At 41.2% G+C, this 12472-nt stretch overlaps 1 protein-coding gene across 1 annotated transcript in view; it reads left to right on the forward strand.

Annotated features, from left to right (window-relative positions):
- ift140 (intraflagellar transport 140 homolog (Chlamydomonas)) overlaps positions 1 to 12472 on the forward strand; it is a 124242-nt gene that overhangs the window by 85101 nt on the left and 26669 nt on the right. Inside the window, exons 19-20 of the mRNA XM_048609550.1 lie at positions 4349 to 4526; positions 10452 to 10642. Of these exons, the coding sequence (XP_048465507.1) occupies positions 4349 to 4526; positions 10452 to 10642 (369 nt within the window). The remainder of the gene's footprint in view (positions 1 to 4348; positions 4527 to 10451; positions 10643 to 12472) is intronic.

The raw sequence follows: 12472 nt of genomic DNA on the forward strand, positions 1-12472 counted from the left end.
TCAAACTCTCCTCACACATCAATCTCACCATCTCTGGAGTCTGTCTGGTGAACCCTTGCTGCACTCACTCTATTAAAAGAACATCTTTCCTCAGATAAAGAGACCAAAATTGCAGACAATAAGATTACCACCAATACATCCACTATTTCTAGGGCCATTTCCTTAACGACTCTGGGATGTAGATTATCTGGCCGTGGTGATTAATTGCTTTCAATCCCATTAATTTCCCCAACACCTTTTCCCAACTAACACTGATTTCGTTCAGTTCCTTCCTCATACTAAACTCGGTGCTCCCCAACGTTTCTGGTATGTTACTTGTGTCCTCCTTTGTGAACACAGAACCAAAGTATATATTTACTTGGTTAGATGTTTTTTGTTCCCCATTATAAATTCCCCCAGTTTTTGACTGTAAGGAACCTACTTTCATCTTCACCTTCTATTTATAGAAACTTCTACAGTCAGTTTTCATGTTTCCTGCAAACTTTGACTTGTACTCTATATTCCCTTTCTCAATCAATCCCCTTGTTTTCTTTTGCTGAATTCTAAACTGTTTCCACTCCTCGGGTCTTTTCTTTCTGGCCAATTTATATGCCTCTTCCTTGGGTCTAATACAATCTCAAATTTCCCTTGTAAACTCTGGTTTGGCAACCTTTCCCATTTTACTTTTGCACCAAACAAGAATGAACAGTTATTTCACTTCACCCATATGCTGTTTGAATGTTTGTCATTGCCTTTCCACCATTGTCCCTTTAAGTAATATTGATCCAATCAATAAATAGTTAACTCGCACCTTATACCATTACAGTTTACTCTATTTAGATTCAGGACCCTTCAGGTCTCAGAATCAACTATGTCAGCCTCCATCCTTATGAAGAATTCTATCATGTCACGGTCGCTCATCTCCAAGGAGCCTCACATGACTAGATTGCCAATTATGCCTTTCTTATTACACAATACCCAGTGTCCAGTTGGTTCCTCAATGTATTGGTCCAGAATACTATCCTGTAGTCATTCCAGGAATTCCTCCTCTTTGACATTGTTACTAATTTGATTTGCCCAATCTCTATATAGAAACATAATTACAGATGTGCTGCTATTGCATGTATCTCCAATTTCCTATTTAATGCCATTCACAACATCACGCCTACAGTTTGGGGTTTATGTAGAACGCCACTAATGTTTCTGCTCCTTGATATTTCTCAGCTGTACCCACACAGATTCCACATTGTCGGAGCTAATGCCCTTCTTCCCTACTGTATTAATTTCCTCTTTAACCAGCAATGTCACTCTATTGCCTTTTCCTTTTTCGTTTGTTCTTCCTTAATACTGAATACCCCTGGATGTTCTGTTCCCTTTGCTAGTCACCCTGCAACTATGTCTCCATATTCCCACCAATATCATATTTATTTTCTTCTATTTGCATGATTAATTCATCCCTTTTATTGCCAATGCTCTGTGGCTTAAAGCTTGTCCTTTCAACATTATGTGTCCTGTTCCCATCATTTTTCACTGTGGCCCTGTTTGATCCCAGATATTGATTTCTCTGTCTGTCTCCTTTCTTATTCCACTTTTTGTCTTTTGCTCTTGTCTTTGATTCCCCTTCCTCTGACTCCTTGCATAAATTTCCATCCCGTGCCCTTTAATTTTAAAGCCTCCCCAACTACTCTAGCAAATGTTCAGCTAGGACATCAGTCTTGCCAGTCGTAATGGTCCCACCTCCAGAAACAGTCCCAACGCCCCAGGAATCTGAAACCCACCCCCTCACACCAACTCTTCAGCTATGTGTTCATCTTATATATCCTCCTAAAGTCACAGTATTAGTAATAAATTGTTAATTTTTGTTTAAGCTACAAACTTGGTGTCCGAGATCAGTTATTCATAATGTCTGGTTAGGAACAATTGGGCAATTTTCAGGATCATTGAATATTTTAATTTCACTATGTTGCAAATCCAATGATAGTGAGATTGATTTAGTTTGGCTTGATATCCCTGTGTCGTAACAGTACCAATATATACCATAACCACTTGCTGTTCACCCTCCTCCTTCAGAATGACCTGTAGCCGCTCTGAGACATCGTAAAGGTGCCATGAACAGTTCGCTTATCCTCCCAGCAGTCCCCATACTCATCCGCACAGCTTGCAAGAATCTCATGTCTGTTGGACAGTTGTAGGAGTTGATGCTTCTCAATTGCAGCCTTGGATACTCATACCTGTCTCCCTTGCTGTCCCTGATCACAGACCAATTTTGAATTACCTAGTCTGAGGGGTGTGACCACCCTCTGGAGCAAAGTGTCCAGGTATGTTCTCCTTTGCCTGGTGTGGCGCGATGTCTGCAGCTGATAGGTAGGTTAAATTCAGTGCTTCTGAGTTCTATAATGTTAGATGATCTGTATATTCTATCTCACCTTCAGTTAACAAGCTGTCTTTAAGTCCTTCAATTAATCTTCAAATTCATTCATTGACTGGAATAAAATAAATCAAATAAAAGTAAAACGATTAAACTGTTCTCCAATCATAATGTTGGCAACAGTTTTGTGATCCTAATCTTCCCTTGGTAGCCATTTCAGTTCCACTAGGTGTTCTCAAGGCCATGAATGCTTTTCAGCAGCTTCAGTAGCCATTATTTTGACTTATTAAAGACAAACAGAGGCTTAGGTTCCTATCCGTGTACCAAAAATGAGAGATCTAAATACCTCTATTAAGAGTTAAGTGAAAATATTCACAGGCAATACACAGCATTTACTCTAGAAGATTCCCATTTCAATCCTGAAGCTCAGCTTTCAAGACCTCTTACTTCTAGTTCATCCTCTAATCATTTTTTTTTTACAGTCTTTCTGAATTGCATTTGCAAACAAACAATTGAATGTATTTAGTTACAGCCATAAGGCAAATTAATCTATAAGCATGCATGAAATGTGAGAAAGTTCATAATTAAATATTTGAATGTGGTGTTTAACCTCAAGGTAAGGATGTTTCTGACATGTAAATTCCTATAGTTGCCATGAATTTGAACTCATGTCTCTAGAGTATTCATCCAGGCCTCTGGATTACAAATTTAGTAACATGAGCACTATGATACTATCTGTTAATCTCAATGACTTGTGACAACTGTCAGCATAATTCTGCAAGTATTTAAGCTTGAGGGCTTAATGCAAAATGTATTCTCTTGATCACTACAAGAATCTCCTTGGAATTTTACTACTTGGATTGTGCCTTCTTCTTAGTCCAATGAGAATGGAATTTAGTATACAGTAGTTCATTTATATCACACATTACAGTACATTTAAGCTATAATGCACTCAGTTCTGTTCTTATGAGGGAGAACCAACCCGTGCTCCTACATTCTAAATGTTGCTGTGTTGGATGAAGTTCTCAGTGTTGAAATGGAGGATGTAGTTGTGGTCTCAATTGTAAACCATACATCAAGACTAAATTTATGGTGAGAAGTAATTACTGTAATGAGCCACCAGGTACAGAAGCTGTTAACCACAACAGTGTGAGCTGTGCAAGGCCACTGCTCACTGTTGACAGTCCCTCTGCTGTCCTTCCTGTTTTTTTTAAATTTACGTAATCTGCGCATTTAGTACAAGAAGAAACATTAATATAAAAAAACCTGTGTCAACGTATTTTATCCTTCAGCTGGGGTGGTGCAGGTGAAACTAAGGGGAAAGTCAGCGAGAAGATAGAGGACAAGGAACCTTCTGTTCTATTTTACTTGTTACTCCCCATCTTTTCAACAACATTAAACCCATCACTTTTCCACATTCCTTCAATTTGAAGAGAAGTCACATTGGACTCAGAATATTACTTCTGTTTCTTTGTCAACAAATACTGCCAGACCTGCTGAGTTTCTCCAGCTCTTCTTTTTATTTCAGATCTCCAGAATCCTCACTGTTTTGTTTTTGTTTACTGTCTTCTAATGATGATTGGTTAGCTCAGTTGGCTGGATGGCTGGTAATGCGAGCAATGCCAACAGAATGGGCTCAATTCCCACACTGGCTGAGGTTACCATGAAGGACTGTCTTTCTCAATCCTCACCTGAGGCATGGTGATTCTCAGGTTAAACAAGCACCAATGAGCTAGTTTCTCCAGTAAGAGAATAGCTGCATGATCTGGTAGGATTATGGGAACTTTACCTTTACTAATGATTAATTATTCTATATGGAACATGTTAGTCAACATCCCTGTCAGTAATGCATTCTATTGCAATCTACCTGCAGGAATCATTTGAAATAAGGTAAGATCATTGACATTCACTTTAAGGTCTGTCCAGGCTATAGGTCCTAAGGGATTATAATATTGCTTTAGCAATGTTGACATGTTTAGCACTCCTCATTCTTTCCTGCAGTGAGGCTGTGTGGGAGAATATGGCAAGGATGTGTGTGAAGACACGGCGATTAGATGTGGCCAAGGTGTGTCTGGGGAATATGGGCCATGCCAGGGGAGCCAGAGCTCTGCGAGAAGCTGAACAGGAGCCAGAACTGGATGCAAGAGTGGCCATGCTGGCAATACAGTTGGGAATGCTGGTAGGTGACAGAATCTTTCCAGCTCACTGTAAAGTACGTCACATACAATTTTTACAATTCACCCTTGAATGTGAGCATAACTAATAAGACCAAAATTTATTGCCTATCCCCTACTGCCCTTGAGAAATTGGTGGTGAGTCACCTTGAACTGCTGCAGTTCATTTGGTGTAGGTACATCCATAAAGCTGTTTGGAAGGGATTTCTAGGTGAAAGAATGGTGATATAGTTCCAAGTTAGGACGCTGTATGACCTAGAAGGTAACTTGTAGGTCTGGTGGTGGTCCCGTGTGTCTGCATCCTTGTTCTCCTAGGTATTTGAAATTACAGGTTTAGAAGGTGCTGCCAAAGGGCCTTGGTGAATTGCTGCAGTGTCAAACATACAAAATGTTTCCAATTGTGTGGGCCATGATTGGGATGTCGATCAAATAGGTTACTTTGCCTTGGATGGTCTTGAGCTACTTATTGGAGCTGCATTCATTCAGGAAAATAATGTACTTGTCCCTTTGGAACATGTTTGTTGTTTCTGTTGTTGAGGTCAATGCCATCCCATACTATTTCTAATCAACTTTTTCACAATGTTTTGATACAATAGAGTGACTAACAGCCATTTCAGAGGGAAGTTGAGACTAAGCGATTACCTAGTGGTATTATCGCTAGACTATTAATGCAGAGGCCCAGCTAATGTCCTGGGGACCTGGGTTCAAAGACCACCATGACAGATGGTGGAATTTGAAATCAATTTTAAAAAATCTAGAATTAAGAATCTACTGATGACCATGAAATCATTGTCGATTGTTGGAAAAACCCATCTGGCGTCCTCATCTGGTCTGGCCCACATGTGACTCCAGACCCACAAAAATGTGGTTGACTCTCAACTGCCCTCTGAAGTGGCCTAGCAAGCTATTCCGTCATACCAATCACTACAAAGTCTCAAAGAAATGAAACTGGGCAGATCACCTGACATCAACCTAAGCATCGGAAAAAGACAACGGTAGAAACAGCCCTATTGACCCTGCAGTGTCCTCCTTACTAACATCTGGGGGCTAGTGCCAAACCTGGGAGAGCTGTCTCACACACTAGTCAAGCAACAGCCTGACATAGTCATAATCATTGAATCATACCTTACAGACAATGTCCCAGACACCACCATCACCATCCCTGGATATGTCCTGTCCCACTGGCAGGACAAACCCGGCAGAACTGGTGGCACAGTGGTGTACAGTTGGAAGAAAGTTGCCGTGGGAGTCCTCAACGTTGACTCTGGATCTCATGAAGTCTCATAGCTTCAGGTTAAACATGGGCAAGGAAACCTACTGATTATTGCGTACGGTCATTTCTTGGCTGATGAATCAGTACTCCTCCATGTTGAACAACACTTAGAGGAAGCACTGAGGATGGCAAGGGCACAAAATGTACTCTGGGTGGGGGATTTCAACCACCAAGAGTGGCTCGGCAGCAGTACTACTGATTGAGCTGGTCAGGTCCTAAAGGACATAGCTGCTAGCCTGGGTCTGCGGCAAGTGGTGAAGGAACCAACAAGAGGGAAAAGCATACTTGACGTCATCCTTACCAATCTGCAAGCTGCAGATGCATCTGTCCAAGACAGAATCAGTAAGAGCGAACACAGCACAGTCATTGTGAAGACAAAGTCCTGCCTTCACATTGAGAATAACCTCCATGGTGTTGTGTGGCACCAGCTCCATGCTAAATGGGAGAGACTTCGAACAGATCTAGCATCTCATGACTGGGCATCCATGAGGCACTGTGGGCCATCAACAGCAGCAGAATTGTACTCCAATGCAATCTGTAAACTCATGGACCAGCATATCCCATCAAGCCAGGGGATCATCCCTGGTTCAATGGAGAGTGCAGGAGGGCATGCCAGGAGAAGGCATACTAGGCATACTAGGCCACTAGGCATACCTGAAGATAAGGTGTCAACCTGGTGAAGCCAGCAAACATGACTATTTGCATGCCAAGCAGCATAAGTTGCAAGTGACAGACAGAGCTAAACAATCCCACAACCCCCAATGGATCAGATCTAAGCTCTGCAGTCCTGCCACATCCAGTTGTGAATGGTGGTGGATGATTGAACAACTCACTGAAAGAGGAGACTCCACAAATATTCTCATCCTCAATGATGGAAGAGCCCAGCATATCAGTGCAAAACATAAGCCGAGTGGATGATTCGATTCGGCCTCCTCCAGTGGTCCCCAGCATTATAGATACCAGTCTTCAGCCAATTTGATTCACTCCACATGATATCAAGAAACGGTTGGAAACACTGGATACTGCAAAGGCTACAGGCCCTGACAACCTTCCAGCAATCATACTGAAGACTTATGCTCCAGACATGGCTGCTCCCTTAGCCAAACTGTTCCAGTACAGTTACATCACTGACATCTACCCAACAATGTGGAAAATTACCCAGGTATGTCCTGTACATAAAAAGCAAGACAAATCCAAGATAACAAGGTGTAGAGCTGGATGAACACAGCAGGCCATGCAGCATCAGAGGAGCAGGAAAGCTGACGTTTCCAACCCGGTCAATTACAGCCCACCAGTCTACGCTCAATCATCAGTAAAGGGATGGAAGATATCATCAACAGTGCTATCAAGCAGCACCTGCTTGTTAATGCTGTTTGGGTTCTGCCAGGGTCCTGCCTCATTACAACCCTGGTTCAAACATGGATGAAAGAGCTGAATTCCAGAGTGGAGGTGAGAGTGACAGCCCTTAACGTCAAAGGTGCATTCAACTGAGTGTAGTATCAGGGAGCCCTAGCAAAACTGGAATCAATGGGTAACAGGGGGCAAACTTTCCATTCGTTGGAGTCATACCTGACACATAGGAAGATGGTTGTGGGTGTTGGAGGTCAATCATCTCAGCTTCAGGACATCTCTGCAGGAGTTCTTCAGGGTAGTGTTCTAGGCCCAACCATCTTCAGCTGCTTAATCAATGACCATCCCTCCATCATAAGATCAGAAGTGGGGATGTTCACTGATGATTGCACATTGTTCAGCACCATTCATGACTCATCAGATACTGAAGCAGTCTGTGTTCAAATGCAACAAGATCTGGACAATATCCAGGCTTGGGCTGACAAGTGGCAAGTAACATTTGTGCCACACAAATGCCAGGCTATGGCCATCACCAATAAGAGACAATCTAATTACCACCCCATGACATTCAATAGCGTTACCATCACTGAATCCCCAACTATCAACATCCTGGGGTTATCATTGATCAGAAACTCAACTGGACTCATCATATTAACACAGTGGCTACAAGAACAGGTCAGAAGTGAGGAATACTGTGGCAGGGTAACTCAACTCCTGACTCCCCAAAGCCACCATGTACAAGGCATACGTCAGGAGTGTGGTGGAATACTAACCCACTTGCCTGGATGAGAATAGCTCCAACAGCACAGAAGAAGCTTGACACCATCCAGGACAAAGCAGCCCGCTTGACTGGCACTACTTCCATAAGCATCCACCACCAATGCTCAGTAGCAGCAGCGTGTACTATCTATAAGATGCACTGCAAGAATTCACCAAAGTTCCTCAGACAGCACCTTCCAAACCCACATCCAATTCCATCTAGAAAGACAAGGGCAGCAGATACATGGGAACACTTCTAACTTCAAGCCACTCCAAGCCACTCACCATCCTGACTGGGTCAAAATTCTGGAATTCCCTCCCTAATGGCATTGTGGGTCAACCAATAGCAGGTGGCCTGCAGCAGTTCAAGAAGGCAGCTCACCACCGCCTTCTCAAGGGCAACTAGGGACGGGCAATAAATTTTGGCCAGCCAGCGATGCCCACAACCAACAAATGAATAAATAAAAAAGACACATTGCAATGCATCTGCAGTCATGTATAAGAGAAAGAGGGTAAACTGGCAAATTTCCTCTTCTTGAAGGACATTAAAGAAAAGGTAGAATTTTATGTTGTTGTTATCAGTTGAGGAGGGGAAATCCATTCCCCTGTTTTGAACCCCCTCTTAATCAGTCACAATGGTGATGGACCAGACCAAAACCCTTCAAAATATATTAAGAAGATAGTCTAGACCCTAACTTTTTCTTATTTTAAAAGTAAGTGTAAGACATTGTGCTCTGGATGCAATTCAGTTGGACAAACTACCAGGCTTGAAACAAAATGCACTTCATTTATATGCCAGAATTAAAATACAGCCAAGAAAAAAAAAGAACTGCCACTAATTAACTGTTCCAAAATAGTAACATCCCATAAACACGATTGGCAAAGGCAAATTCTGTAAAATAGGTTGTCTCACATGTAATTCTAACAACAGAAAGAACCTAGCTTTTGGCTGTAACAGAGAGAGGAATAAGAGCTTCCACATTCAGCTTCAAGATCCCAGCAACTGCTACTAAAGCTAAAACTAAATAAAATCCTGGTTCTGTGGGAGCTTGACGCCACCCATTCAGGCAGCTTTTGTTGTTCCAACTTAATAAAAACCCAGGCCTCACAAGCTATTTACTTTATTGGCTTTGGAGCAAGTTGCTCGTCACCTTTGTCTCAACCTTTCTGCACATAAAAAGGACAAAATACACCTCTTAAAGCCATAGTATCATCACACAACAAATATTTGTATTTCCCTTTTAGCATGAATCTATTACACTTCAATTAAAATGGAACTGGATAAAAATGAAGGAGTCAAATTACAAAGTTTTCATGAGTGAAGGAATGAAGAATTTTAATTCTACTAACTTAGAAAAATAATAGAAATGTGATATTAAACATACATGCAACACAGCTGATAAATTTCCTTTAAAAATGTGGAAGGTATTTAATACAAACGGAAAGGTAATAATTGCTGCTTAAAGTCCTGACTGTTTAACTGTTGTATTGTTTCTTTAGCATTGTCAAAGTTTGCAGATATTCTTCGATTCTTGATGAATGGTTCTTATCCCAATTATTTTCCACCTATAAGCACAGAGTTCAATTTAAGAGAGACAGGCAGAGACAAAGAGTGACTTTTCCAGCTCTTATTTTTACATTCATTTTTATCTTGAGCTTTGTTGGTCAAATTTTGTTGCTCAAAGCTGTTACTTGAAATATAGTTGCTTTGTGGATTCTGCTGTCAGGTGTCATTGCTTTTTTTCAAGATCTGTGGGCAACTTCCATTCGAATGTGTAACTTCCAAACAGGTGTAAATCAGCCAAGAGACACAGATCTGAATTTCAGTGCCTTTTATAAAAATCTTAATTTTAGGTCAGACTGATCCTTGCCTACTGATGGTTTCATGAGCTTGTCTCAACCTGGTCAGGTGATATAGCAGCCATTTTAGGTCTGTATTTATTCTTTTTAAAAGATACTTTTAATCCATAAAAGATCTCAGGTATGACAAGCAGGTAATGGAAGCTGAAGGTCAATAGTCCATGTTTACTGTAATCATAACAATACCAATCCTCTAGTTTCATCATCTTTATCAATGAGACTCATATTAGTCCCGATTTATCAATTAATTAAATTTAAATTTCCTCAACTGCTGTAGTAGCTTTGAACTCATCTTTCAGAGTAATTGTCTAGGTGTCTGGACTATTTTTGTAAGATTAGCAGTATACTACTGTCCCTTTGATTCTTACCTAATACACGTGATCAGCTAATTATTCAGCTGATGGAGTGACGGTGTATAAATGTTATTGCATTTATGATATCAAATGTACAGGTCACCTTCACAGCTTTGTGGAGTCATTAAACTTGATGACAAATATCATTCATAATTATTGTCTATAAAGATAGAACTTTTTCATGAATTTGATGAATATAGAGCATAGAGTTTTTACAGCACAGAAAGAAACCATAAGAAGCCCATTATGAGTGCACTGGCTATCAAACATTCATTTGTTCTAATTTCATTTTTCATAGCAACTGATCGGCTATTTTTCTGTTTGTGTCTTTGCAGGAAGATGCAGAGAGACTTTATAGAAACTGTAGGCGGTATGACCTCCTTACCAAGTTTTACCAGGCCTCAGGACAGTGGCAGAAGGCCATTGAAAATGCTGAGGGGTTTGATCGAGTCCATTTAAGAACAACATACTACAATTATGCAAAACACTTGGAAGCTCTAGGGGATCATCACCTCGCACTCATCCAGTAAGTCCACATGTATTCAATATAGTGGGTGATCATTTAAGTCATATAGGGTCAAGTATATTTTAACAGCTATACCATCTACTGCTTAAAAAGTCATGAAACTTACCCCTACAAAGACATGTATTAGTTGACCACTGTGGAATCTTCCTGGCAAGATATCCCACATGATGGAGGAGCCAATCATAATAAGACAATAAACACCTTTGGAGAAGTCACTTGACAAAGTTCTATGCATGGATATTTAATGAACATGACAGTTTATGATACAAATGTGACAGAATTGGAAAAAGGCTCAGCAGTAGAGGAACCAAGGACCTACTCCCCACCATGGACAGGACCAATGTCATCTACAAGATCCCCTGCAGAGACTGTGAGAAACACTACATCAGACAAACAGGAAGGAAACTAACAACAAGAGTACATGAACACCAACTGGCTACAAAAAGGCACGACCAATACTCACTTATCTCAATCCACATGGACAAGGAGAACCACCACTTCGACTGGGACAACACCAAGATCCTGAGACAGGCTAGGCAGAGACAGGCACGAGAATTCCTAGAAGCATGGCACTCCACGAAGCATGCTATTAATAAACACATTGAACTCGACCCCATATACATTCCACTATGAAGGAAACCCAGAAGTGAAGCAATCCGTCTCAACGGACCCCAGAGTTTAAAAACCAGGCGGGAAAACACACCGACGCTTCATCGGAGGCTGCACTGAGGATGTTACCAAGCATGGTAACGAAGCAAGAAACCAGCTCGGGAAGCCAACCAACTTCAACAACCTCAAAAGTAAAACCCCTCTGCTCAGTGTTAATTGAACACTTCCAACTGAAACATAGTATGGTTTCTATGAAGGATGTAGATATCTTCAATCAAGCTGTTCAGTGATGTATTGACACCTCTGGAGCAGGTGGGAATTGAACCCTGGCTTAGGGACAAAGACAAGTTGGATAGCTGAGTTGGCTGAATGGCTGGTTTGCGATACAGAGTGACACCAACAGCATTGGTTCAATTCCCACATTAGCTGAGGTTACCTTGAAGGACTCTCTCTCATAATCTCTCCCCTCGGTTAAAGCGTGGTGACTCTCAGGTTAAATGACCATCAGTTGTCTCTGTCTAACAGAGAGCAGCTCTATGGTCTGGTAAGACTATAGTGGTTTTACCTTTATTTTAGCTTTTATGGGGAATAAGAAACCAGCAGAAGGGTTAAACAGATACTTTGCATCGGTCTTTACGGTGGCAGATACTTCAAACATTCCATTCATACTAAAGAATAGGGGGGAGGAATTGAGTACCATCACTACAGAAGTAGTATTAAACAAACTAACGGGGGTAAAGGCAGATACAAGTATTTGTGCTATAACGTGTGTTTCATTAGCTCAAATTGGCAGTAACACAATTGATGAATAGTGGACGCTGTTTAGATAATGCAAATTTTTTGCTGTACAGGTATAGTGATTTTCTATAGCAATTTCCCTATAATGCGGTTTACAATAGCAATTTTCTACAGTGCGAGTTCACGCAAGAACGCAACTATCGCATTGTAGGAGAAATACCTGTAAGTCCTCAGACCTTGATGGCTTGCATCCGAGGATCCTATAAGATTATCATTTTGCTGATTGTTGAAAGATTACTGATTATCACATACCATACTCCCTCAGCTGATGAATTAGTATTCCTGCATGTTGAACAACACTTGGAGGTAGCCCTGAGGGTGGCAAAGATGCAAAATGCATTGTGATGGTGGACATTGAAATTCCTCACTCTAGAGTGGCTCGACAGCAACACTACTGATGATCGAGCTGATTAGGTTCTAAAG

This window comes from Rhincodon typus, chromosome 21, assembly GCF_021869965.1.
Source record: "Rhincodon typus isolate 14 chromosome 21, sRhiTyp1.1, whole genome shotgun sequence".
Classification (NCBI taxonomy): Eukaryota; Metazoa; Chordata; class Chondrichthyes; order Orectolobiformes; family Rhincodontidae; genus Rhincodon; species Rhincodon typus.